General features: G+C 40.9%; 1 protein-coding gene across 1 annotated transcript; it reads right to left on the bottom strand.

The window, feature by feature from the left end:
- Nucleotides 1–2,486: 2,486 nt before the first annotated feature.
- On the bottom strand, nt 2,487–26,355 carry TNFSF11 (TNF superfamily member 11). Its single transcript, XM_030476362.1, has 5 exons — nt 26,131–26,355; nt 18,076–18,243; nt 11,275–11,320; nt 11,094–11,192; nt 2,487–3,552 (listed from the first exon to the last, which is right to left on the bottom strand). Exons 1-5 carry the CDS (start codon nt 26,353–26,355, stop codon nt 3,131–3,133), a joined length of 960 nt encoding a protein of 319 aa, XP_030332222.1. The 3' UTR covers nt 2,487–3,130.
- Nucleotides 26,356–26,590: the final 235 nt, after the last annotated feature.

Raw genomic sequence — 26,590 nt, 5'->3', positions numbered from 1 at the left:
TAAAGGAAGGTGGTGATTTTACTTCACCACCTTGGCCTAAGCGTCCAGGCTGCCTCCAGTGACAAGAGCAAAATCAAACTGTACTAACAGCTCTACACAGAGCTTCCTGCTTCCTTTTAAATGCTTGTGAGGGTAAGAAGGGGCAAGGGCCAGAGCAAGGCAGGCAGGACAGGACGTATCTGCTTCCTGATTTGTAGAGAGGATAGCCAGAGCTTTGCTTTTTATCATATTCCTCATGGTAGCTTATTTAGCCCCATGAGAACTATTTTATCATATCCCTTCCAGCTAGTTCATCACATCACTGGTCAATTTGCACCCAAAGGATGCTGGGGGGGGGGGGGGGGAATAAAAAATTAAAAAAAAAAAAAAAAAAAATCAAAAACCAAAACCCCTCAACCCCAAAATCATTTTCGCCTCAAAGTCATCACACAAGGGAAATTTAAAGCCCCGTATGTGCATTGTGAAATTCAGATGCTCAAAGGATTCCTAATGTGTACGGCTGTACGAAGCTAAGCCTCAGAAGCCCTCTTGTACTCTCTGGTGGCTTCAGATGCCCAGGTAACCAAGAAGTGTCTTCTCAGGGGTTCAGCACACGCTACAGGTGCTGTAGCTCCTCTAGCACACACTCAGCAGAGCCCACAGCCACAGTCATGCAGACAACATTTAGTGCTAGTGGTTCCCCTCCTTCACAGAACACCATACTTAGGCAGAGCATTTGCTAAGGTCAACTACTAAGTGCCAAGTCTAACTTGACTTTCAAACTATTCGAACCCCGACCTCTACCTCCCCCAAGCGTGATTTAACTACCAGAACAGACACAGAGTTGACATTTTTTTCACAGCCTGCTACTGGACATCTCTATAGCGGAAAAAATACAATTGAGTGTGACCTGTAGCTCTTGAAATTTCAAAAGCCTCAGATTCTTCAGTCCTTTACAGTTTTGAATGACAACTGTTTGGTGTAAAACATAAATAGGAAGTTCTCCAGCTAAATTTCCAACCCCTGATGATTTAAACCCTATTTGAAAGTGGTGGATGCATATCTGGAGCCAAATTACAATTCACTGCCATCATCTCAAACCAGTCAATTGATGCCTCAGTTTTCTTGAAGGAGTTACACCATACCCAGCCTGCATGTTCTGAAATCAGAACAAAATGATAGAAGCTGCACAAGAAATACAAGGACACAGGAAAATAAAGAAATCACAAAGGTGGGTTTGGTTTTTTTTTTCTTAGAAATATATTTTGTAAGAAAACAACATTAACATTAAAAAGAAATGTTTATTATACAGTATAAAATAATTGCTTGAATTCAACTCGGTTCCTTACTACAACAAAATAAAAAAGAGCCTGAGGATTTTTATGAAGCCTCAATTCCTACAGATTTGAGTCTTTTGCCTTCTGTGATTCCTACCACATTAAAGAGCGGGTTATCCTCACATCATCCTTAGAGCACACAAACGCTTCTAAAAACTCCCCCATTCCCTCCCCATTATGTTAATGTTCCCTGCCCAGATGTGCTCTAAACATCACCTGTAGTATTTGCCGCTCTCTCCTGTGTTCCCCACACCCACCCTCAGATTCCATTCACCTACCTCTTTTGGCCAAGCAACTACACAAGCAACACCACGCGTTACAGCTACCTAGGAGTCTCCCCCTATTAATCTGTTGGCTAATACGAACAGTGGCCAGCCACTGACAAATAATGTGTAACGGCTGAGTTGTTCTCAGCTGTCTGTTCTCATAAAACCTGTAAGAACACCTCTTCACGCCGCTGTTCACCTGCCAAACCTGGCAAAGGCGTGCAGAGTTTTAAAAGCTAGAAGGGGAGACAAGGACAGGCAAAGCAATGACATCAGGTTCACTTTTTCAGGAAACTAAGCTAAAAAAGTCATTATTCAATTGCAGAATCTACAACTTGCAAATTTTCTTGTAGGAAAATATGCCTGTTCAGTAACTATAAATACCCCCAATGCACTTATGTGGCTTAATATGTATTAATTTCTTATTATTTTTTTGTAGGCAACGCCAGCTTTGTTATGTCAATTACCCTCCAGGTTTGAAAGCACCCAGTGACCAGCATTCTGGTGTAATTATTTCTGACATTGGTGTGATTCTCCCCCGCCCAGTAATACTGACAAGTTTAACAGAAATCTATTAAGTTAAAAAGAACAAAGTTATATATTACATTTGCTAATTGCAAACAACCTCTTTTAGCTGCAATTTTTCCCATTGGGATTAAAAAGTGCACCAGTTTAACATGTCTGTACATTAAAAACAGTTTAAAACATTAAATATACAAACAGCAAGAGATTTTAAATATTTTGTATCAAATACTATAGGACAATATAATTTACATATTTTTTTTTACACAAAACATTACACCTGAAATATAACTTTAGATATTACAGAATATAAAAATACATACTTTTCGTCTAAAAAATGTCTTTGCAGATTCTGGCACAGTGTAATACTTTAAAGGCACACTGTATTTTGGCAATCTATATTTGGAATTAACTGTGCATCAATAATAAAAATGACCTGTAATTAACCTTTTAGAACTTTTAATCAGGTAAAGACTTCAGCTGAACTGTTTAGGTGTTCTACAACTCATTTCTGCCACAGCCTGAGCTCTCCAACCCTAATCCAGCAAAGCAAGAACAGGCTTAACTAAGCATGTGAAAAGCCACAGCAAATGCAATGGGATTAGTTACACTTTCATAATCTTTGCCGTTTCAGGGTCAGAACGCTCAACCCCAATGCAAGCTGGGAGCCAAGTTCTGTCCTGTCCTGTTTGCACAGGTTAAAGAGTCAGGGCAGAACTTGGAAGCAGAAGTTCAATAATATTAATTGCTCTGATTTCAACTACACGAATGCAAAAGTCATGATGACTCTACTGAAGCCAGTGGAGACATGAAGTAAAACTGCTATAAGACCGAATCAGGAGAACTATGTAATTTTGTCCTTCTATCCGTTTGTGGGACTCCTGCTGGAGTCAGCACAGGGCAAAACGTGTCCTTAGAGATATATGGCTTATACAGATGCAATTGGGTTGCAAAAGATTTTCAGTTCTGTCTTCAAGTTGTTTCTGGGTGACTAAAAATTCAATTTTCAGCACACTGAAAACAGATTTAGTCTAAATCCCTAACTTTAAATGCCCCAAAATAAGTTGCTTCTTGTGATGAATCCAGTAGCAATGGATTTGATACCTGGATACTTATCATTTCACCAGATTTTAATTTAAAAAACCCTCCCACATTTACAGAATAAAAATGAAATTCTGAATTCCCTGACCAGTACTTGGTGCTTCCTCCCTTCATCAACACATCAGAGCGCCTTATTTTAAGGTTTGTCTTTGTCATATATACCATCAGCTGGAGCCCTCTTTTAGTCAGGTTTCCTGAAGTTTCATGATGTCTAAAACAAATGTTGGCATAAAGGTAGTAAAAACCATCTTGATTTACAATCAGCTTTCCATCTTTGAATGTCATATTTGATAAGTTTGCCTGGCCTTTGTCATGATGCCAGGATGTGAGGTTCACTTTGCGAGTTCCTAAACAGGGGAGAAAAAAAATAGTTATTTATAAACCTTTAACAAACCCCAACATTTCAGAAAACTATCTCTGGGGTTTTAGAATCAATAGCAACTACAGTTACATAGGCTGAAGTGAATATTAGACAATTATGATAATGCATAAATTTCCTTTTTTCATCATGTACTGCCACATTTGCTTTGCTATTTATAACTGTCTGTCCTCCCACCAGAACATTTGCTGGGTCATTGTACAAAACACTTGTTTGGCCAATAGTTCGGTAATGCTAAGCAATCATGCAACAAGCTCTGTATAGAAATTGCATTCCACCTAAAACTTTGAGTAACAAATACTTGAGAGGAATCTGAAAAGAAAAATCACTCATGATAAAACAGCAAATATTATTAATCTTTAATCTTTAAGTGTTTGCAAGGAGTAACCAAATAAAATCTGAAACCAAGTTGAACTGATAATTACTTTCATAAACTTATAAAACCCTCTTATATTCTATGTTCTTGTGACTGTAGTCGTACAAAGGTAAACATATTTTCATTTGAGAACACCAAAAACAATGGGGAAAGAAATCAGTACAGTTGTGCATCTTTAGTACTACACAGACTTCAGTACTTCCCTAGACTTCAGATAGCACTTCAAGAATTTATGACATAACAAACCTTTTTATGCAAAGCCAATATTTAGACTTAACCTAGTGCTTGCATATAGCAGAAAAAGGCTCCACAATTAGCACGATCCTAATTCTTTGATAATTGTACAAATACAATAATAGTTGGGCAATTACAGCTATTTGGGAGCTAAACTCAGATTCTTTGCCTAACATCTAGTAGAAGGTCTTAGAAAAAGAGCTTTAGGAAGACACATGTGACTCTGGATGCATTGCTCTTTTTTTCCTTTTCTTATTTTTATTTATTTTAAAGTATCTTAAATTTCAAACTATAAACAATGAGCTGATATTCCATGCTTGGAGGATAACAGTCCCCTTTAACTTGACTTGAGCTGAAGATCCACAAATTAGGAAAGAAAATCATAATATTCTCTCTGTCTCACCATAGAACATCACGCATGTGGGAATCAAAATACACGTGTAACAGTCACCAAATCTGACTACCAAAAAAGGCAGATTAATAGAATTAACATATGCAAACAAGCATTATTGAATTCTTTCTAACAGGTATACTTAAGCCTTTTCAGCTTTGCCTGCAAGATGGTGGTCTGGTAAACAGGAAGCTGTTCCTTATCTGTTAAGGTGACTGAATGCTTTGTGAAGAGAACAAAAAGGACCTGAGAGACAGGAGATGTTTTGATTAGTTTGTCAGCTCATCACTGTAGCTGAAAGCTGACTTCACACACAGAGGTACAAATGTCCACCAGGAACTCTGGCCCAAAAGGCGCCTCCTGGGTACTGCCATCGGTCGGTCACATTTGTACCATCTTTTGGAGGTTTCAAGCTGGTCAAGTCTCAGATGTCATTTCAATTATATCCTGTGCAGTTCTGGTGTCCTCAACATAAGAAGGACATGAAGCTGTTGGAGCAAGTGCAGAGGAAAGCCACGAGGACAGTCAGGGGGCTGCAGCACCTCTCTTATGAAGACAGGTTGAGAAAGTTGGGGCTGTTCAGCCTGGAGAAGCTGCGTGGTGACCTCATAGAAGCCTTCCAATACCTGAGGGGGGCCTACTGGAGAGGAACTCTTCATCAGGGACTGTAGCGATAGGACAAAGGGTAATGTGTTCAAACTTAAACAGGGGAAGTTCAGGTTAGATAGAAGGAAGAAGTTCTTTACTGTGGGGGTGGTGAGGCACTGGAACAGATTGCCCAAAGAAGTGGTAAATGCTCCACCCCTGGCAGTGTTCAAGGCCAGGCTGGACAGAGCCTTGGGCGACATGGTCTAGTGTGAGGCGTCCCTGCCCGTGGCAGGGGGTTGGAACTAGATGATCTTAAGGTCCTTTCCAACCCTAACTATTCTATGATTCTACTATTGAGGCTGTGCTAAGAGATGGTCTGGCAGCAAGTCAGACAGGCACTGGAAGAGAGCATTTGAGTCTTCCTCCCAAACCTGGTGACATTTGACACTTCAGACTGGTTTTGGTGGCACAGTGTTATGCAATAGCCTTCAACACCAGCCCAGATAGCATTACTACTACAGCACATGTATCATGCAGAGGTTTTTCACAGTATTTTCTGTCGAGGAGCATGCCCTGCACCACACACCCCACAGTCCCTTCCACCCCCCCAGCAGAATAAGCAACAGTGGGAGAAGAAGATCCAGGCAAGGCCCAAGGGCAAGCTCATGCAGAGGAAACACCACTGTCCTAAGAAAATCAAGCAGGCCCTGACTCTTCCTGATAGGCACAAGCCACTGTCACTCTACTATTTATTTGGTGTAATACACTGGGCATAACACAACAGATGAGAGTTGGCTAACTTGTCCTCCTAAACACTAGTAATTTTCAATACAGAAGGCTAACTCCATTTGCTCCTTCCCACAACAATTTGCCCACAAGGCACAGGAGGACCTTACACCTTTGGCTCTCAGCGCATTTAAATGCCTGCTTGGAATATTCAATACTTTATTCTCCCAACATCAAACCAAACCTATCTATTCCCTCCAAACTTTCCATGGCACATGTCAGGCAGCAGTGTTCTCTCCTCCAGGTATGTATCAAGGCATACCCCAGAACCACCAGTGCTCACAAGCATGCTGAGGAAATGCCCCAGGTATATTTGATTAGTTAAAAAGATGTCTCTTGGATTTGTTTGTGCAGAAAAAAGTGAGGGAAAGTAGAGACAGGGGAATTTCAGAGCTACAAGCCTTCCCTAACCACCAAGGGGAAGCAAGTTTTGCATGTGAGAGGAATACTTTAATAGTCCAGAACAAAAAGCTGCTGGCATTCTTACACAAAGACTTGAAGCAAAGCACAGGCTGTCAAAGGCAAATGATAGTTAGTTACTCCCCCATGGCTCCGGTGCAGCCAGGTAGAAATAATACAAGCCTTCTTCCATGCAGTGCCTCAAAAAAGCCTCTGAAAACCATCAATTAATTGGAAGTGACACTAAGATCTTAAGACTCTTAGCCTGGAATTATTCATTTGCAAGAGATGCTGAGTTAGGGGTTCCAGAGTACACCTCTGAAGCACTGGGGACAGCTGAGTAAGTTATAGAACTTTTTGTGCAGTGTTAAGTCTGCCAGAAATACTGCTCCAAGGAGGTTGGGCTACCTTCGAGATGAGGAGGATAGACAAGAAACCACTGCTTGGATCAGAGGAAGGGCGCATCAGAGAAATGGAATGGGGATGTATATATATATGATGGAACAGAAAGGCATGCTGACATGTTATGACTGACTGGTGGCACACCTAGTAGATGCTAGGCAGATTTTATTTAAACTTTTAAGTTGCCAGTCTTAATCAAACAGCAATTTTGAAGAAATCCTTAGTGGGAATACACAATTCTCTGCTGAAGAAGGGGGAAGAGAGAAAATAGGTACCACAGTTGCTTGTAATTGAGATCCTGAGAGGGACTCTGGGTGAAGTTTGTTCACACTTCTTTGGTGTTAAGGGGAATATGCATCATTCAGCCATGGTTAGGTGTTAGGGACAGGCCAAGAGATGATGGAAGATGAGGCACTGGTAGGAGTTATGCCATGCAGCCTTCAATGGAAGGAGCAAGCAGGCTCTCAGCACTTCTGGTGGTAATACACCTAAATTTAGAGGCATCAAAACAATTAGTACCCCAGAACAAAGGCAGAGGAGAAAACTAGAGCATACAAATGCCAAATCAGTTGTCCATATATCAGAAACACTGAAACATAACTCAAGCCATGGGACAGTCAGAAATGCTGCAATACAGTACCTTCTGTGATAAAATTTACAATGGAGCCATGAAAAAAAAGCAGAAGGTAAGTCACGTTGACAGAGAAGGAAGAGGACAGACAAATAATGAGTAAAACAACCTTCCAAGTATGGTAAAAAGCATTATAAAAAAAGTCAAGATAATACACAGCCTTTCTGGTAACTGAAGACAGCTCGAAACAATGTCCTGTATATTTGTGAGCATGAACTAAGAGTAATACAAATGAGCATTCATAAAATTCATTAGTAAGAAGGAAAATGATGGGAGAGGAGAAAGTAGCCCTGTATTGACAATTTGTTTGCACCCCAGTAGCTTTCAGGTATAAATAAAATCTTAGGGAAGGACCAAAGCACTGTTTGCCCTGAAAAACTGTTTTGGAGGCAAAGGGCAGTTAAGCTGAACCTGCAGCTGTAAATAGTTCTGAATACCACAGCGTTTCTTTAGACAACTAAAGGTATCAATTCACATCCCAAAGATAAATTTCACATTTACTTCTGTTTGTGATTTTCTCCTTTAAACTGTGACTAATTTCTGTAATCAATTTATAAACCAAAATTCACTGTTTTCATTTAAAACCTAGGTAGCATTTATAGTGAGCTCTGGTAAAATCCAACCAGCAAGCATCCAGCTTTAACCTAAGACAGCAAACCTAAAAAATACACACAGCAAGCCAAACCACTATGGCTTCTGCAGCCAAATGATGGGTGGGGACACCAAGATCTGGGAAGGGTTATTTTCCCCCTCCCTTGCACTCCCCCCCAGCTGCAAAAGTCTATTTGGGGCTTGATGTTATTGTGAACCAGGTAAAAGGAAAATGTTCCCTCACAGACACTGCTTAGTGTCCCCTCAAGAAGGGCATTCAGTGGCAAAGACTTAAAATAAAATCCTGTTGGACAGTGATGAAGACTGATTATTTTTTTGTCCTGACATTGTTTATTTTGGGTCAGACTGATGATAGTAGAGAACCTTAAAATACTAAGAACAGATCTGTCCAGACTCACAGATGGCCTAAAACAGTTTAGGATTTCAGACATGTAGGTTAAGGAATCAGGAGAAGAACATAGAAACTACAATCAGAGGAAATAGGATGAAAGAGAAAAACTCCCAGTGACGCTCAGGCAAATTCTTCATCCTTTATGCCTGTCATTAACCTCTATGCCACACACCCAAGTGGGTACTGCCTCATACCAGTGAGCATGATACTAATGTGCCTCATGACCAGCAGGTTCAGGGTTCCAGCTACCCATAAGGGGACCCAGACCCTCACTGCTGCAATGTCCACCTGGACTGCAAAAGCTGTGCTCATGTAACATCCTAGCAATGCTCTTCCAAAAGAGGCAGAAGCCATATGTGCCAGATCAGTAGGAACTATGTCCAACTCATCACATTGGTAAGGAGTTGATCTGCTCCAAGGAGAAACAAAGCAGTTTGTTGTCACAGTCACTGTATTTCTGAGAGTTCCTGAAGCCTGTGCTATCAAAAAAAAGTAAGTGAAGAGAGCAAGAGCAATGCCTCTCTTGCCATTACCCCCAGATGTGCTACATCACTCCCTTGAAGGTTAATGCAATTATGCACAACAGCAAAAATTATCAGCTGCTATCCCTGATAAAAATACAATTTACAGTAACATCCAGGTAGACAGCAAACAAATTCCCCACAGGAATAGGTGAATTTCATGAAGTGTGCACTGACACGCTCCACTTCTGTAGATGTAAGTGATCTGTCTCTATGATTAGCAAATTAGTTGAATCCTTCCAAAGACAAAATGCTAAGAGAAGTTTACTGATACTGCATCTTCTACTGTTGACCCATGTCAAAAACCAAAATCTGATTGAAATAGAAGCTGGTCAGGAGGCATTTGAGCTGATAGGAAAGCTTGTAGAAGTTCCGACTGCCATCTGACAAGCTGCTTAAGCTCTCTGCTTATAAACCTCCAGATCTTGGCAATGGCAATACACTTGAAGGGAGAAAGGATCCTATCTCTGCAGGCAAGAAACCGGGAAGAAATGGTTTGTCTTTAAATAGTGCAAGAGCAAGGTATTACTGTGCATACTGCTGAAATCTCAGATTTCAAGCCTCAACACAGCATTCCCCTTCAGTTTGGTTATATAAAACAGAAAAGCAATGCACTCCTTAATTAGCAAGGAGTTCTGCAGAATGTATACAGCTTTAGAGGAAGACAGTGGTGATCAATGTCCCCTCTTATCTTGAGATCTTCTGTCCGATAGCTTCAGGAAAAAAAATCTGGCTTACTTCTACCACATCAATGATGATTGTTGTGTTGAGAATACAGAGAGAAAAATCTCTACTGACAGTGCCTTAGGGCAAAGGAGGAAGCAGTACTGAAAATTGTAGGAATGAATCTTTTCCTCTGGGGAGTGTTCTAAGGCAAACTCTTGTCTCATTCTCTCATATTGTACTAGCGAAGATATTCCCAAAGCCACCCAAAGATACCTGTGGGTAGAGGATACAAGCTCTGGCAAGATAAAAGAATGCCACCCTCTTACCATAGGGGCAGATAAAAGCCACAGAAACATATTTCCCCCTACTCAATAGCTCAGAAACATACTGCATCCAAGTCAACACACTAACAAGAAAACCTGTCGCTCAGAGTACAACGTTATGACCTTTGATCTTCTTGCTACTGAACTAATGGATGCAGCCAGACCCTTGTGAAGCTTTGGCATGTTTGAACATCAGGAAGGCCCTGGAAGTCTTTATGGGAAAAAGTTTATACCGGTCCTGTGACAATAAATGGAACATGACAAACCTTTTCAATATGCCACTAACAGAAGGAAACACTTGCTGTAAATTCAGCCATATGCTGAGAGTGCAATGTACCCACAGAGGGCAGGGAACTTGCAGGCAAGTTATTATAATGACATTGGGACTGCAGTTCTAGGTTTTTAACACATCAAAATAAACAATGTGATTCCTTTATGGCAAGTTTTTCCACTGATGGGCACGTGACATGCCTGTGTGTTGTGCATTCATATAGGATTCTGAACTTCCAGATCCACCCTGAAGACGAATGCTGCATCACTCAGTACAGACCTGATTACACTTCAGCACACAAAAGGAGGGTTGCTATGAAGGATTGAATAGGTGGACATAAGACATCCTTGAATTTTACAACCGAAGGCAACACTTTTCTTTATCTGACAACAAGACCAAAAAAATCTTAGGCTCAATGGAAGGGAAACATCTTCCAGCCTGCAAGATCTGGATTCTGGCCAATCTTTGTGCTGTGTATGTATGCATACATATGTGTGTATGTATACCTATAGCTGATGTCCAATTAGAGTGAAGAACTCCAGATGGCCCCTACTAACCAAAGAAGATAAGAAATTTCAGAGAAAAACATTCAATGTATACTTTTATTCCTCACCTGAAGACAGCACAAAGAGGCAGGCCAAACCCTCAGAGCTTGATCATGAAAACTGGTAATTTGAAATGGAGGCCATTAAGCACGTAAGAGACTGCTATAAGAGACCCGACGCAAAGGGGAGCTATCCTACTGTGAGCATTACCTCTGCTACCTTTGAAAGTCTAACACGTCCTATTTATTCTCATTATCAAAAATAATTTCTGAAATTCCAGTTTGTTGCAGGTATTGCTGAACTATTTTCATATACTTCACTGTTTAATACATTTATAGTAGCATTGGAAGTATTCACTTAAAGCTGAACTTACCAGATGGAATATTCTTATCATCAATAATGAGATGGGCAAATGGCTGCTTCTCAGGTTTGTTTCTCTTGTACAGATCCATTCCTAATGCCTCCATTGCAGCTAGAGATAAAAGAATTTCATTATTTCAGAAAGACAAGTTAAATAGAAGTAAAATCTTTCTTATTCATAAACCAGCACCTACCTTTTTCTGGTCTTAGTGGTGCTCTTCCCCTGACACGTAGGACTTCCTAAAATGAGAAAGAGCCATTGCTTTGATATTGTCTTGGTTTCGTAATACTGCATACTGCAGATAGCTTGCACAAGTACAACACACTCTGTGTATGTTCTACCAACAGTATATTCAGAAGCCTGGGATACACATTCTCACAGTTACATGATGTATAATATGAGCACACAGATTAGCTGCCACAATCAAATTACTTCCTCTGTCTAATATTTCTGATAAAGCTGGATAGGAATGATGGTGTCTTTACTCACTGCAGTATTTACTGAAGTAGTGCTGACAGGAGATTTACAACCTTTCCTACTTAGAGCACTTCGGATATTTCTCTGCTGGAACAATGATAAGAATGCATCACATAAAACAATGGCATTTATGAACTGATTTAATTGCTTGGGGTCAAAAGGTAATGAAAGAGGCACTTCTACATAGGGACTTTTGTGTAACCACATGAGCAACTAAGGAAAGCTAAGCTCTGAATTTCATTTGTGATGAAATAAATGAAAACCTCCAGCCATCATGCTTGACCGCTAGCGAGGAAGGTTCAAAGACTACAAGGCCTTAAAATCAAGGCTCACTTCTAAAAAAGGTATGCAGGAACTGAAAGATTAAGCATCTTCAATATCTGTCAATGGAACAAATAGACAGGGTGCCTGAGCGCATTCTTCAAAACTGCAGATGAATTTTAATATGAATTAAACCCATGCTACCCAAAATCAAGAACAGCACAAGTAACAGACATCAGGCGCCACAAAATGCCTTGCTTTTAGTAATCCACAACTGTTTCCTCTTGAGAAAACAAACAGCACTTCCCAAAAATCTAAGCATGCTGTTGTTACAAGCCCAGACTGAGTCTTGGTAATATTAAGTTCAATCCTCAGTTGTCCCGTTTCTCCCATGATTCTCTTCATCTCTGTTTTCTAAATAACAGGGCTAATATTCTACTTACTATTCAGAATACCTCATACCATGGAGCCATCAGGAAGATGTTTAGTAAAAGGAAACATTTTGCTGAAGATAGCAAATCATAATATTGAAACCTAAAAGTGGTCCTTTGTTTCTGTCTTTATGCCAAACATATTGCTGTTTGTCTGATTCAACACCATATAGATACAATACGCCTCAGATTTGGCTAGATCAGCAATGTTTCACTGTGCTCTCAATCACTGCAGTGTTTTAGGGTTTGAAATCCTGCTTTGAAAACACCTAAAGTCTTGCTTTTATGTAATTTTGCAGCCACAGTGAAATCTGTAACGCCTTCGCCAGTGCATTTATTACTCTCACTTTCCCCTTTCAGTAGGTGTTTAAATGTTAAACCAAAATGAAAAGCCACAGCAGTATGGAAGTTGTACTATGACTATCAAAGCATAATGTTTCAGCAGAGATATGCTGATTTTGTAGATAAGAATTATTAATATGCTTTCTGCTGTAGAGATGAGAAGAAAAGCAGAAGAATCTCAACTTCAAAAGAAGCAAAACTCACATCCACCTCCCCCATTTACATTCACTTGCCCTCTCTGATCTTCCCACTGCAATGTCAGTTCTAGGAGCATGAAAATGAAGCTCATTTCTAGGAGCTGCACACCAGCATCAGCCTCTAGCCACTCTAGAGCTCTTTAACTTCATCAGATGTAGGAAGATGACAAAAAATTGCACGTATAGGTACTGCAAAAAGCGGTAAAAGCCTCTGAAGAGAACAGGAGAAGGTAAGAGAGACGGAGAGATGAACCACACTCTCAGAGATTACTGCACCACACTCCCAACCCTTTCCCTAGAAAGGGAAGACTCCTTTGTTTTCCTACTTTCTTACTGGAAACTTCTCAGATGTGGAGTCTGCTTTTGTATCCTTTCCTTCTGGGGGATGTGATAATGTCCTTGCCTGGGGAGCCTAGTGGGCAGATCCAAAAAGAGCTATGTACATTTTAATCTCTCCTATCTAAACTGGTACTAAAAAAAAATCTCATGGTTGGTGACTGCACAGCCCTTGAAGTCCCTGAACTGGCCAAAGACTATCCTCCTCTTAACCTACATTTTTATTAGGCATATAGAGTTCTGCTTTTGCACATTTCCAAAGATGTCTTAGCTTGAGCAGCTGGGTACCTCACCTGAGATCCAGCAGCCTGACTCAGTTTACCTTTCATGTGGAAAGGCTGTGCTCATCGTGAAATGCAGTCTGAGCTGCTTTCTTTCTAACTGCTGGTGGTGCTGTTCATCTGCAACATCACTTGGTAAGCAGAACAGCTACCAAGGAAAACTTGGGTCCACAACTCTCCTTGTCCTGATGGTCTTGAGCCTACTTTCCTGTCTCCTGAGAGCATCTCCCTCTGCCAGGAACACTCTCCTGTTGTCCTATTGTAGCTATGCTACTGTGCAATTAGGAATGCAAGCATCTTTGCAACAAAAGAGAGATTATAAGCGTGAGCCCAAAACTAACACACTGAGAAGAGCTGGAAGCTGACTCATGTTCATTGACGCTTGTGTATGTTTGTCATTGGATTAGAAATGGCCTGTGACCAGAAAACAGAAATCCTCCATCATTTCTCCAAACACTGGACTACTGTCAAGTTCTTTACTTGATTCTCACCAGCCCCACAAAATTTTCATATTCATTTCTGTTCTGTTGCCCAGGCTTCCAGAAGGAAGCTGAAATACATTAACTAGTCCCTAGATAACAGAAATGGAGCTGTGGGTTTCCTCCTGAGGAATAAACAGTTCAGCACTTCTCTTGATATTTTGCTTAAAGTTTCTACAGTTCCAAATAGCTTATATACAACCTACCTTAGAAAAGCATTTCAGCATGTACTTGCTTTTGACCCTGAAGAACACCTAATCACAATGCACACTACCATTAAGAAAGCAGAAACAGCTCAACAGAACCTGTCATTAAGACACTGCTATAATGGCATGAGAACTGCTGACAAAATATAGCCAGTGACTTCTCTTAAGACTGCCACCCACAGAATCATGTACGCTACCAAGCTGTTGAGTAATTTTTAGCAAAACTGTACACAAAAAATCACACCACTCTGTTAGTCTTATGATAAGCTGCACTTGCACACCTTTGTGTCACTTGCTTACTGTCCACCAAGTCAACTCTGCTGGCCTGCTTCCCACATTCCAACCTCCTTCATACAGTCACTGTTTAAAAAGCAGACAAGCAGCCAGTCACAGAAATGAAAATCCTTCAACCAAAAACTTTAAGCCGTTTGTAAGCTGCAAAACTTTCAGATTTTAAAAGCTAAAATCATGCATTAAGTGCCCAGAATGTTGGGAACTGTTCTTTCCTCATCCACAGCAGGGTGCAGGTTTTAACCGTTAGCATATCAGTATCTTCAAACCAAAAACAACTCTTGCTCTTCAAGTTATGTCCAATGTGGAGGATGCAGAGACAAGGCTACATTTGAACATGTGACATTTGTGAATGTTTTTCCCTCTCTTCTGGCTTTTACAATATATATCTCAGTATCTACTTTGAGCAGCTACAGTAGTCTTCTGAGACCAATCAAAAGAGAAGCCCTCTGGAAATTCATGTATTGCTTCAGCTGTGATCTTAAAGCTCCTGTATGCAGTTTCTTCTACTACCCGAGTGCTTTAAGTCCAGCTAATATCAGGAAGAAAGTGTCTGATTAACTTGCCAGAAATTCAGCAATATGAAGACTGCTAATCAGGAAGGAAGTGAAATAGAAAGGACATGAACCAATATTCATGAGAAGATAGTTTAGAGATCAACACTACAATCTCTATTCAAATGAGTAGTCTATTTCCTGCAGAGGAAAAAAAAAAGGCATGTAAGGTTGTAGGGTGGAAACTGAAATTTTAACAACTTAAAGCAATCACACATGAAACTTTGACTTTGTCCATAACTACAAGCACTTTAAATGTCTGCTAAATATATAGATCTCTTTAGAAGTACTGCCCTGGAGGTCTAGCAAAGTACTCTGTTGGTATGTGGGAGACTAATTTACGCCTGAACTCCCCAAGCTGCTAGAAGCTGGGAGCATTGCCAAGGAAAGTTACTTATGAATTGACCCAAGATATGTTTGTAGTCCTTTCTACTTCAGGCTCATAAGAGGCTTCATAAGAACTGTGGTTAGTGCATCTGGACTGCTAAAAGGTTTTTAGGTTTACATGCAAAACAAATTAAGCAAACAGACAGACTACAACAGTATATTATTTGTCTGCTTGAAAGTTTATATGTAACATTGAAAATGCGCTTTCTACTGAGTCAGCTGCTCCCTAAGCAGTATTTTTATCCTGGAATATATTAAGGAATTCACCATTAGATTTTTACTAAAAGAAAAAAAATTTTTAATTATTTTTTCAGGAGACAAATATTTCTAGACAGGACCTTGCAGCCGTACTACACTGGATTTCATAAGAGCACTTTCATTTTCAACAACAATCCCTGCTTTAAATTTAAGCATTAGGTCTACAGGTGTGCAAAGAAAAGAGATGAGAACCACTGTAGTAAGCTTAAAACTGTAACCAGACCATAAACCTGAGCAAAAGCAAGTTGTCTATTTTCATTTCCTGAACAGCTTGAATTGCAAAAGACAAAATATTGAAAAATCACAAAACATAGCTGGTGTTTTAAAGTGTTCTATTTCAGTCACTTCACAAGCTGCCAATTCAAACAAGGATACTGGTTCTTAAAACACACACAGGTTAGATTCTCCTTCAGGAAAGTGAAGAAAGCACAGAAGATAGGAAACCTCTTTCAAGTCACATTAGCTGCATTCCCACAGATGAAGGACTACAACTGGAAGATTCAGCTGCTTCTCTGCCCTTCATTGTAGCAGAGCCAAAGAAAGGCGGAGCTAACAGAACATTATAAAGTATAGCTTTGCATTTTGCTTTCACACCGTTTCTTTCAGTTCCTTTATGTACCGAAAAGATGCAAATGTAGCAGCCCAGGCAAGCATCTTCCTATCTTTATTTTCTTCTGTGTCATCAATATCTGATGACAAAGCATCCAGAACACTGATGCAACTGCTTAATACATTCTGTTGCATTCAAAGGAAATTTAGAATCTGATTACCTTGGCAAGGGAAATTTTATTGTTCTCAAAACAATGGTCATCAGCCAAAAAAAGTTATCCCTACTCACTACTTATCTTGGCCACGGACGTTGCAGCATTTAACCTCCATCCAGAATGGCAGGATATGCAGCCTCAGCTAAAGCAAATGCTTTTGTTGAGTAACCAGCAGCAAATGGTCAGAATACAGGGCTTCCCATCCGCCTACTGTAACAAGCTCCTTACTCTGCCATGGGAGTCTCATGAACAAGCAGCACTCAGAGAAGAATTAGACTGTGAGAGTCTCTGTAAAATGCTGGAGGAAAGAACTAATCCTACAGAGTTAACCCTTCCCCCCCCACACTTTAGTTTTCAAAGGAGGTGGCTAGCAAAAGGGACAAGACATGAACTCCTAGGTTTCTTTAAGTTTTATTCACAAAAAGATCTGTCACTCAGGGTACTCTGTTAAAAGCAAACACTGCATTAGCACAATTAAAGTACTATATAATTAACTCAAGTACAATTCACTCTGTAAAGTGCATGTGAGTTCAGCTCAAGATAACAGCCTCAAGTTGTGCCAGGGGAGGCTTAAATTGGGTATTTGGAAAAATTTCTTCACTGAAAGGGTGATCAGGCATTGGGACAGGCTTCCCAGGGAAGTGGTGGAATCACTGTCCCTGGAAGTGTTGAAAAAACATGTAGATGAGGCCCTTAGTGACACAAGTTAGTGGTGGACTTGGCAGTCCTGCACTAACAGTTGGATTCGATGATCTTAAGGGTCTTTTCCAACCTAGTTGATTCTATGATTCTATCATCCTCTATGAAAACCTGACAGTCCTATGCAGATGTGTCACTGAATGTAGATGTGAAGAAGTTGTAATGGACCTGGTAAGCCAGGAAGACGAAATACCATAGCAGACATTCAGCTGCTGAAAAGCCCATAATTAGCACTAAACACTATTATGAACATGCAAAGAGATCAAAGGCAATAACTGCAGTGAGAGGTGATTGTGACATATACCCAGCTTGCCTAGGAAGGCTTCTTCATTATGTCTGACTTCTTTAGCTGACTGCTTTTGTTATTTGTTTGGGAACGAGCTGTTATTTTCAACTGCTGGGCAAAGACTGCCCAGTTATTGTGCTATGGCAAAGTAGCTCTTCTGCCAGTGTGGGAATGATCTGTACAGAACAGAGAACTGGCGAAGTGAGCAAAAAAAGAAAAAGGAGATACTATCCCTCATTTTGAGTTGCAGAAAAAGTAACAAAAGCAAATGAGAGCAAATGTTACATCCTCTGTTTTTCAGTTAATACTTTGCTTGTCAATGATCTTGACTTGGGAGAATCTTGTCAGAAACAATCAGGAAGATTGCTTTGGAAAAAATGTGGAGCTGCCCTTTTTTATGAACATCTAAAGTGTTGGCAAATACATACAAATATTAGGATAAATGACTACTATTCAGGCCCATCCGAATGTCAGAATGGCCAATCAACTAACTGCAACCACAGTTTTCTCAGTGCAACTTCAAGTCCTCCTTTCTTAAAACAAAAAACAAACAAAACAAAACAAAACAAAACAAAACAAAACAAAAAAAAAAAACACCAAAAAGAGTGAAATCTTGGATGCAACTTCAGGTATAATTCAAATACCAGCAAACACTTTATAGAACTTACCTCCAAGTACAGCTGTTGGAAAAACTGTTCTAACAGGAGCAGGAAATAAAGGAACACACAGTCTGTTTGCCACTTACCTTCTGCACAACTCTTTGGAGAGCTTGTTCCATGCTTCTACATGATTCTGGCATTAACTTTGCTTCTTGATTTTCAAAGGATGTATCATGCAAATCTGTATTTTCTAGATGTCCAAAAAGTGTTCTGACACAGTGTGCATGTTCTTTCGAAATTCTAGTAGGGTCCATCTGAAACAAAAATATAAGTACAACCATAGTTTTAAGTGTCTGTCCAAGAGACATTAAGAGCATTTAAGACATGGAGAACTTTCAACCATCTAAAAGTTTGAAACCTATCTAAGTTATTATCTAAATTTTTGTTGTGAACAATGAAGAAAGAAAAAGTTTCCCACATGGAGGTTTATTTCATCCAACAAGCATGTGAGATAGAAGAATGAATTATCTTTTGGAGCTGCCTAGTTAATTACCTTAGACTAGATATGCGACTTCCAAAAATTAAAGATAAATCCCAGTCTTACAGTACAATCAATAATCCTGAAATCAATTTTTTAACCACTCAGAGCAATATCACAATTATTTTAGCAGGCCATCCTATCTGCAAAAACTATAGTTTGCAAGATGACACACAAATGTCAAGTAGAGGAACTTGGGGAAAGTATGTACAACATTTAGCACATCATCTTCAAGAGGAGAAACAGAAGAATGAAAGCCAGTTATCGCTGAAACTATTTTGTGGGTGTGCTGGTTTTAGCTGTTATAGGGTTAATTTTCTTCACAGTAGCTGGTATGAGGCTGTGTTTTGGATTTGTGCTGAAAACAGTGTTGATAACACAGGGATGTTTTTGTTGTTGCTGAGCAGTGCTTACACAGAGACACGGCCTTTTCTGCTCCTCACAATACTCCACCCGCGAGCAGGCTGGGGGTGCACAAGGAGTTGGAGAGGACACAGCCAGGACAGCTGACCCCAACTGACCAGAGGGATATCCCAGGCCATATGGTGTCATGCTCAGCATGTAAAGCTGGGGGAAGAAGGAAAGGGGAGATGTCTGGAGTGATGATGTTTGTCTTCCCAAGTAACTGCTACGTGTGCTGGAGCCCTGCTTTCCTGGGGATGGCTGAACACCTGCCTGATCATGGGAAGTGGTAAATGACTTCCTTGTTTTGCTTTGCTTGTGTGCGTGACTTCTGCTTTACCTGTTAAACTGTCTTTATCTCAACCCACAATTTTTCTCACTTTTATTCTTCCGATTCTCTCCCCTGTCCCACTGGGAGATAGTGCTTAGTGAGCAAGCAGCTGAGTGGTCCGTAGTTGCTGGCTGGGGTTAAACCATGCCACTGGGGAAGAGATATTGCTGTGTGAAACAGTCACCAAATAAGACAGCACAAATTCGGAAAGACCGAAAGATGATAAAACTGTACCACAAAATACCTGTTTCATGGGACAAAGACTGGTAAATATAGAATATCTGTAAGATATTTTTAGCTATCAGTCTTTGCAATTGAATCAAATATACTTTTAAACTGTAAGCTTAGAATACTCCTGAACTCTATCAGTTAGATAAACTGGAAGGGTATTACAAAGATTAAGATTGTGCCTTCGCAAAGTTTAATTGCATAAATATTGTTCAAACCATTTCACTTTCTCTTCCCACACTCCATATGCTTTACACTCAAGAGAGATTAACCACTGCCTTTCAGAGACAGCCTAAAACTCTCAGCAATTGTTCTCAACTTGTATTTATTCCACTTTTACTTCAGGCTTGGAAAAGGGTTTGTGCACTCAAAACCTTGTCTAAGTTCTCTAACTGTAATAGCTGGTCTAATCAAAAGCATTTACTTCTATCTTTCTGTATAACGTGGAAGGAACAATTTTATCTCAGTTACAAAAGGTAATGCATTATCTATCATCATAATGAGGGAATGCCAAGGCATTATGGATAGTGCATCTCCAGCATTCAGTTTTCTTTAACATAGCACTGCACAAAACAGAACATCAAAAGGAAGTTTTGCAGAATATGGAACAGCCAGACTGAATAAAATATTACATCATTTGTTGACACGAACATCAATTCAACTCCCTAACCCAAAAAAGAGCTGAACTTGAAAGAATAAGGTTGGGATTATGGAGGTGAATTTAAGCCTACAACAGGCACGCAGCCGTCCAACAGGCACACACTGCAGAGAAACACTTGTTGCACAGATGGCAACACCAAATGCTGCCTCCTCCATCACCATCCTTCTGAAGTCTCCAGATGAGAAGTGTTTGCCCAATTCATTCAAACCAACGTCAGCCTTTGTGACGTGATTTAGCTGTCTCAGTTATCCCTGCAGATTTGGAATGAAATGGGTCAGAAATGGTTCACCTGAAGATGCCACAGTTTTGAGCAGATGAGTTGAGATGAGTTACAGAATGGCTTGGAGGCAGTGACATCTTCCTGGGATGACATAGCTGAATACAAAAGGAAATCTGTATATAGCTAATACAGCTCTATGAATTAAATACTAACAACTACACTTATGAATTCTGAAATCAGCTAGTGCCATACAGCCCTATTAACTGTTTAAGATGATCTATACCAGCACCTCTGTGCTTTCACCTTCTTCACCCCAAAACTTCACTCCTGGTTCTCAGTCTCCTCTCCTAAATAAATAATCTGGGAGGACTTTTTGCTGATCTAATTTCCTGAAAGTTTTGCACCATGAAACCAACTCCAGGTATCAGACCAGTATCACAGCCAGTACAGGGACAAGCATAGGAATGAATGAACGAATGAATGAATGAATGAATGGGCAAGAAGGCAGCACTAGCTTTAACAACTGTAAGACGGCACCCTAAAAGCATCTCTCCCAGTATGTTCCACTAGTACCCAAAATTCAAAATTACTGTAAAATGAAACGGGGGGAAAAAAAAAAGCAGCACAAAATGTTTACCAACAGCTGCTAAAAGACAATTAATACAGAATGCCTTGGGTTGGAAGGTATCTCTGGATGTCTCTAGTCCAGCCCCCTGCTTGAAGCAGGGCCAACTTGTAACCTAGATCAGGTTGGTCAAGTCCCTGTCTAGACAAGCTTTGTGGAATCTTCATTGATGGAGACTTTCAACCTCTCTGGGCAAACTGTCCTACAATTTAACCACTTTTACTGTGTAAAAACACTGGGTTTGATGTCCAGCTACAGTTCTTGCTGCAATTTATGATTGTGCCTCTCGGGTTTGCTGCACGCTTCCGAAGAGCCTGCCTCTACCCTCAAGTAGCCAAAACCAGTGATTAGCTTCCCTGACCTTAGTATGTTCTTTGTTAGGTTCAAAAAATCCAGTTCTCCATTTCCAATACACTATGGGCCCTACCTATCACAGCGACCTTCTGCTGGGCTCTCTCCAGTTTGTTGATATGCCTCTGGTCCTGAGGAACTCAAAATAGGATCCATTATTCGAGATGTAGCCTCTTATGTTGGTATTGTTAGAGACAATAGACCACAGCAAATAACTGCCAGTAGATACTCATTTTTTATCACTAATTCTACCAGTGAGAGACTATTATCCCAGACAAGTAGACAAGAAAAGTAGGTTTTACAATACAAAGATCATGAAATTTGTAAAGGCCTGAGCATCCAGCATGACCAATTGTGCGTAGCATAGACTTACAGCTACCACGCATCAGCAATCAGTCAAATGTGTCATACGACACTGCCAGAACAGTACCAGCAGATTGTGCAGAAGCACTTACTCGGGTTATATCTTATCTGCTGAAGACAGAACACTAGCATTTCTGCACCTACAGTTAAAAGATTGAAGGCTTAATGGAAACACTGTAACAATAGCTTCAGCAACTTAAAGCTGTGCAGCTCATCATGACAAACTGCAAGCCTCTAGAGATCTAGTGTTTGATATGGTGAAGCACTGATCTTGGGACTAGCTAACCTACCAGATTGCTCTTACCTTTTTCAGAGAATACCTACTTTTCACCACATTTAACCATGGAAATTAGCTCACTTGTCTGAAAAGGCATTCTCAGAAATCCTGCATCTTTTATCTTTACAAAGAACATGCACTGAACTGCCATGGCTGTAAACAGTCATCACCAAGCACCAAGACCAAAAATGTGGGCAAGAAGTGATGCACAGAAAAAATTTCAAGGACTTTTGATAAGAACTTCTGAAGAGCCAGATGAAATACCAGAATGGTCTACAAGCAGCAGCTTGCTACCTTGCAAGGCACAGACCTTCTGCATCAAGTCCTAAAGATTTAATACCTGAAGAAACATCAAGATGCAACCAAAAGTATTGAAGAAAGCTTTCTAACACATTAGGTAAACTAAATGTCCTAGAGGAATCAACCTATTTAAAGAGAGGACTGTCTAGCTTATTTTTCCTATGTTACTACTGTGTATGCATCCATTGCGTCTGACCTTGGAATCAAATCTTTCTGTGCCCCTTGATATTCAGCATCTCTCATCACTCTCATTGCATCTCTGGACTCTTTTCACCTAAATCAGGCAGCCAAGAAAAGAACTCCAGCATTGTGGGTGAGACCAAATGAATTTACAGAGGAACTTGTTTTCCAATGTTAAAAAGATTCAGTTTGGTTTTAAAAGATACAATACATTCCAGACACCCTTACCTACATGTTGCCTCAGTTATGCAGTGTTACAGTATCACATTCTGTACTTATTCCTTACAATAAATGTTTAACTTTTAGACTTGCACTTATTTTCAAACTTAAACCAATTTCCATATTATCGAATACCACTTTGCACGCCATAATCCTTCTTAACCACTAAGGAGTCTTCCAAAAGTGCTACTGATCCCCAGCAAGCTGTTTTCTGTTAGACACTGCTCTACAATGCTCACAAAACTTTAGATGAAGTCTTAAAGGTGGTTGTTTAAAAAGAAACTCTAATGAAAGTCAGAGTTCCACAGACGCATGAAAAGACAATAAAAATCTGACTTTCAGGTCCCCATTTATCCAAGTGTGAATTCTTCAATATGGTAGAATATTTAAGATTTGTAATGGGAGTTAGAGATACAGCCCCCAAGTTTGGATTTGAGCACTTGCAGCTTGTACCACTGCCATCCAGTTCAGTCAGTGTTCAATCGATTTCCCACTCCTTTATAATCTAAGTACATTAAGGAAACGGGCCAGAAAGAAAAGTTTGAAAGCAAAGCTTTTGGAAACTATGCTTTAGCATTTACCAGTGAAAGTCAAACAAAATACTTTGCTCTCTCACCTTGCACTGTACATGAGCCTCTGTTACATGATGCTCTCCAGCTGCTGCGAGCATCTAACTAAATTCTCATGTAATTTTCCCTGGTCATGAGTAAATATTCCTCACGAAGTACAAGCAAAATAAATACATAAGTCCAATACATTTTGGAAGTATTCAATTTCCTGGATTCAGTACACTGCACAAGATGGTCCAAAAAGAAAAACTAGAGAGAGCATTTTAATGTTTTTACATTTCAGAACACTATTATGAGAATATTGGTAAAATCCAGTTCTTAGCTTTTTTCTTTCTTTTTTAGATATACCAGCTCATTGTCTCATCTGCATTGCACTGCATTATTTCTTGGCCACAAACATGTGTTTACCCGTGAAAATCTAGTGTCAGTCTTAGTTACGTGTCTTGTGAAATTTCAAATGCTCAAGCCACAAAATAAACAGAACTAAGGAAAAACCAAAACCTCAACCATTGTCTCAGCTCATATTGTGTCATGATCCAGCCCAAATGATTTTATGCAAATACACCTAAAATGTGTACGGTAAAACTGAGTCAGAGTTTACTCAGCCTCTTAGGCCTCTTAGTTTAAAGGGCTTATAAAATGTATCATTTCTTAATATCAGCCTATACAGTCAAATCATGCTAATTCATTTGGTTAATTCACCAGCCAAGCAATTCAAATGTTTTGATCCACAGCTGCTACTACTGACCTCCCATTATTTCAACAAAATATATCACAATAATAAGTTCTGTTATTAAAGTACAAATTTAGATAGCTGAAGTTTGTGCTGAAGTGTACAAATTGAGATAGCTTAACAGAACCAAATCTGATGGCAATCTTTTGAAAAGAAAATAGGTTGGATCATGTCCCATAAAAATAAAACAATCTTCAAGACAGTTGAATAAGATTTAACTTCTGCAGGGCCTACTATATTTTTCCATCTTATTTCACAAAAAGAAATTAGTGAATAAATATGGATTACCATATGTTATTACTGTGAATGATGTACTTCAAAAGTATACTTATTGTTATATTTTTCAGTGACAGCAAAGAAGACATTTTCTACACTAGAAATTTTCCAGGCAATGACTTCAGTCAAGTCTACTTCTAGCTACATCATCTCTTTTAGATGTTTCAAAAGCTCAAGTTTACAAAGGACTCCATCCAACAGCATTACTCCGAATCTACACGAACAAGAAACTTGCAAGACAATTAAGCTGCCAAATGCAGAATTACACCCAGGCTATGTAATTATTTAAATTAAGGAAGCAGAAGAATATCCATGATAGTAAGAAAGCTCTTTTTAGCCTGTGTTAGGAATGTGTGAAGCACTGACACGAACCTATCAGAAAGAGTCCTTAATAAGGGAGGGGAAAGGTAAAGAGGATGGAAAAATTGGGTTTTCAAAAGGTATACTTTGATTCATTATTTTGATTGCAATGGCTCTCTAACCTACTAATTAATGTATAGCTGTGCATTTCTATGAGCTATGTTTTGACAAAGATGTCTTCAAGTTCATGCAGACCTGGAGCGAAAAACATTTCTCTGACACAAGCTGAAGCAGGCATTAATTTACTTCACTGTCAAGCAAACAAGTAGCTTTAAGCTACTTTACAATAAGTCCCAGAAATTAAATGTCACTCTTCTGAAGCATACAGGATATGTCATTCTTCTGAAGCATACAGGATATGATTAACTAAGCACTGTATTGCTGTTCCATTTTATTTTTCTAAAAATGGCAAAGCCATTGTCAGTAAAAAAATATGAATTGGTCTACATAATAAACGATCTGCAGTGTTACTGTGTATTTGATAGTCATTCATCTGTTTAAGTGGGTATACATTTGTGCAGGTATAGTCTGTTTCCAGTGTGCACTTTGTTAAGAAATCCAGTCTGCTACATCAAGATCAAGTGCATCTACCTAGAAAGTAAACCGAAAGAAACAGGTTTCCACTCCCCACTGACTTCACATGAAAAGTACACACAGCAGAAGTACCACTTCCATGAAGGCAGTGAGACTGTATGAATAGAACTAATTAGCACCCAACATAAAAGCCGAGCAGAAAGCTAATACCTAGCCCTGAGAAGCAACCAGCCAGCAGCCCCCCACTTCCTCTGAGAGGGCTCAGCCGTGCGGGGTAGGAGACGCAGCAGTGAGTGAATCCAGCCCGCCAGCCGAGCCATTTCCAAGAAGCGGGCTGTCTTCTCTCCGAAAGCCTAACCGCTCGTCACCTCATCTCCCCCACAGCGACGCCTCCCTGCGCTCCTTTCCGCAGGCACTGCTGCCTCTTCTGAAGCATCCCCTGGCAGGCCTGGGGCCTAGCGGGCGAGAGGCAGCTGTCCCTCACGAGTGAGCCCCCAGCCGATGCCCGCTCACACAGGGACCCCACTCCACAGTGCCCCTGCACAGTCTGAAGGGCAAACAATGGTGTTGTGTGGTGGCTTTTTTTTCCTTACAGGCATTTCTCCCACTGGTGAAACATTTATGGCAGTCAAAGACCTCAACCATGTCGATCCTCTGCCAAGTAAATGACTGAAAGTCGATCATCAAAAACTACAGCCCTGCAAGACCATGAAGCTGCTTCCCAAGTTTGGGACCCCTCACGTCCGACCCAGTAGCCCAATACACACCCGCCGGCAGGAGCACTACCTAGAACAAACACCTCGGGCTGAGCAGCTCTAGTGAATAGCACAGGCCAGGCAGGTACCGGGAGCTCTCCAGCCTGACCCTCTCTCAAAGCTGAGCCAACTTCAGAGCCACATAACGGCGTTTTCTCACTTCCTTTTGTGCTAACTGCCTCAGTCCCACCGACGCGAGGACCTTCCCCCCGCCCCTTCTGCAAGGTGTGAAGCCCACCCCCTGACCCTCACCCCGCCGCCAGCAGAAGCGCCACTTACCTGCGCTCGGAAGTAAAGGAAGAGGGCGACGCTGCAGACCACCTGCCCCAGCCCCAGGAGAACGAGGGCGGCGAGGAGGGAGCGGGAGGCGGGCGGCGGGTGCGGGTGTGCCGGCGGTAGCGGCGGTGGCGGCGGCGGCGGCGGGGCGCTCTCGTGTGCGGCGCCGCTGCCCAGCTCCTCGGAGCCGCGCAAGTACTTGGTGTAATCTCGACTGGCGCGCCGCATCGCGCCGCGGGCAGCTCCGCTCGGTCGGCTCCACAGGCAGCCAGCGGCACGGCGGAGCTCCCCAGCCTCGGCCAACAACCCCGCCGTCCCGGCTGGGCACCTCTTATAAACTGGGCGGCCAATCAGCCCCGGGCGTCGTACCTCTGCCTGCCCTCCCCGTCGCCGCCACACACATCACCACCGCCCCTCCTCGCCTGCCCTCCCCTCGCCGGGCACAGATCGGCCCCCGCCGGCC

Source organism: Strigops habroptila, chromosome 2 (assembly GCF_004027225.2).
Source record: "Strigops habroptila isolate Jane chromosome 2, bStrHab1.2.pri, whole genome shotgun sequence".
Taxonomy (NCBI): domain Eukaryota; kingdom Metazoa; phylum Chordata; class Aves; order Psittaciformes; family Psittacidae; genus Strigops; species Strigops habroptila.
This window is presented reverse-complemented; position numbering and strand designations above follow the sequence as displayed.